This window comes from Theobroma umbraticum, unplaced genomic scaffold (genome assembly GCF_002168275.2).
Source record: "Theobroma umbraticum cultivar Fairchild unplaced genomic scaffold, ASM216827v3 scaffold_5952.0, whole genome shotgun sequence".
NCBI lineage: Eukaryota > Viridiplantae > Streptophyta > Magnoliopsida > Malvales > Malvaceae > Theobroma > Theobroma umbraticum.
Window position 1 is genome coordinate 1 of NW_018402903.1, and position 1,449 is coordinate 1,449.

The 1,449-nt window shown below is 38.1% G+C and overlaps 1 protein-coding gene across 1 annotated transcript; it reads right to left on the bottom strand.

Annotated features, from left to right (window-relative positions):
* Window positions 1-26: 26 nt before the first annotated feature.
* LOC149526174 (indole-3-pyruvate monooxygenase YUCCA6-like) lies at window positions 27-757 on the bottom strand (the record flags this gene model as incomplete). Its single annotated transcript, XM_089785737.1, has 2 exons — window positions 530-757; window positions 27-149 (listed from the first exon to the last, which is right to left on the bottom strand). Coding segments are annotated over exons 1-2 (351 nt in total), but the record flags the coding sequence as incomplete, so codon positions are not given.
* Between the last annotated feature and the right edge of the window lie 692 nt (window positions 758-1,449).

Below are 1,449 nucleotides of genomic sequence, written 5' to 3' on the forward strand. Positions count from 1 at the left end.
AGGGGAGAGAAAGATAAAGGGTATACCTTTAGCCAAGAGGGTACATTGCTTTTATAACCAGTTGCTAAGATGATTGCATCAAAGTTCTCAAGTTTGCCATTCACAAACTCCACAGCATGTCGTTTTAGGCGCTTGATGCTGGGACATACCTACGGTTCCAAATTAAGAAATATTTCGAAATTTATTTATAAAGAATTGGGCAAGAAAATTAAATTCCGAATGCAAAGAAAATACTAAAAATTCAATAATTACGACTCCCCAAAGAAGTTAAAAAGAAGTATATGATTAAAACCCCTCGTCATAACCCTCAATGCCAAGTCTTTTTTATTGGAAAAGTTTGCAGGTTTTGAAATGAATTACAAGATCAAAAATGGAGGGGAATTATTGCGAAACTATCTTGTGTGGCATAAAGAAAAGCAAGTGGCGCGATTGTTTTGATTGAAACACAGTATTATAGGATCAATCAAACACTTGCTAGTTAGTTGCCAATGGTAAAGTGATGTGATTTGAATGACAAAAGTCGAAGTACCTTAATGTCTCCACTTTTGATTTTGGCAAGCGTGCCAACATCTAAGACGGGGGTCTTTCCGGACAGATTCTTGAGTTCAAGGGGACCCAACAGCGGCCGGTCCAATCCAAAGCGAGCAGTATCACCGAGCATCAACCATGACACAATCAACAAGAAGCGGTCGACAAGCCGCATGGGCAGCCACTTGAGGAGCCACATGGACAACCCGAAAGTCGATCTTCCCAGCATCTCTCGTGGGAGGACGTGCACCTTCGTTCAGTTCATAAACACACACACCCCACAAAAAAAAAAAGGTTAATTTTTACCCACAAAAAGTTCAATGGACTATAAAGAAAGGACACATAAAAAAAAAAAATTTGAGTTGGTGGGATGATTCCCCTAGTTGTGTAGTATGGGCTAATTGCATCAGGCCATTCCCCTCCATATTTTGGGAGTTAGGTTCTTTAGTTCTTCACAGAGAAAAACAATCAATCATGGGGGAAAAGGGGAGGAGATTCATGATTACGACAACATATATAATATCCTAAGTTGTTTTTTCAACGATGTCGCGTTTGCTTGGGAATCCCAAGAAAGTGAAAGATCAAAGATCTCTTTCTTCTTCACCTAGTAGTATATGTAGTAGCAAAAGCTTTCTTCAACGGAATAACCCTTTGGAAATTGAAGTCACAAACCCCGGCAGTGGTGAAGGAGTATTCAAATGCCATGAATGAAATGATTAGGTGTCAATGACATGGTCTTAGATACCTTGTTTTGCTTATGTAAATCTCTTTGAAAGATTTAGACGATGAAAATCATGTTACCGTTTTCCTTTTTCAGATGATGGTTTTATTTGAGTATAGTTACTAAGCAATACTGTTTATTATTTTATTGCTTTTTTTAATGCTAGTAAATTAGGAAAACAAATGAAAATCCATCTGGCT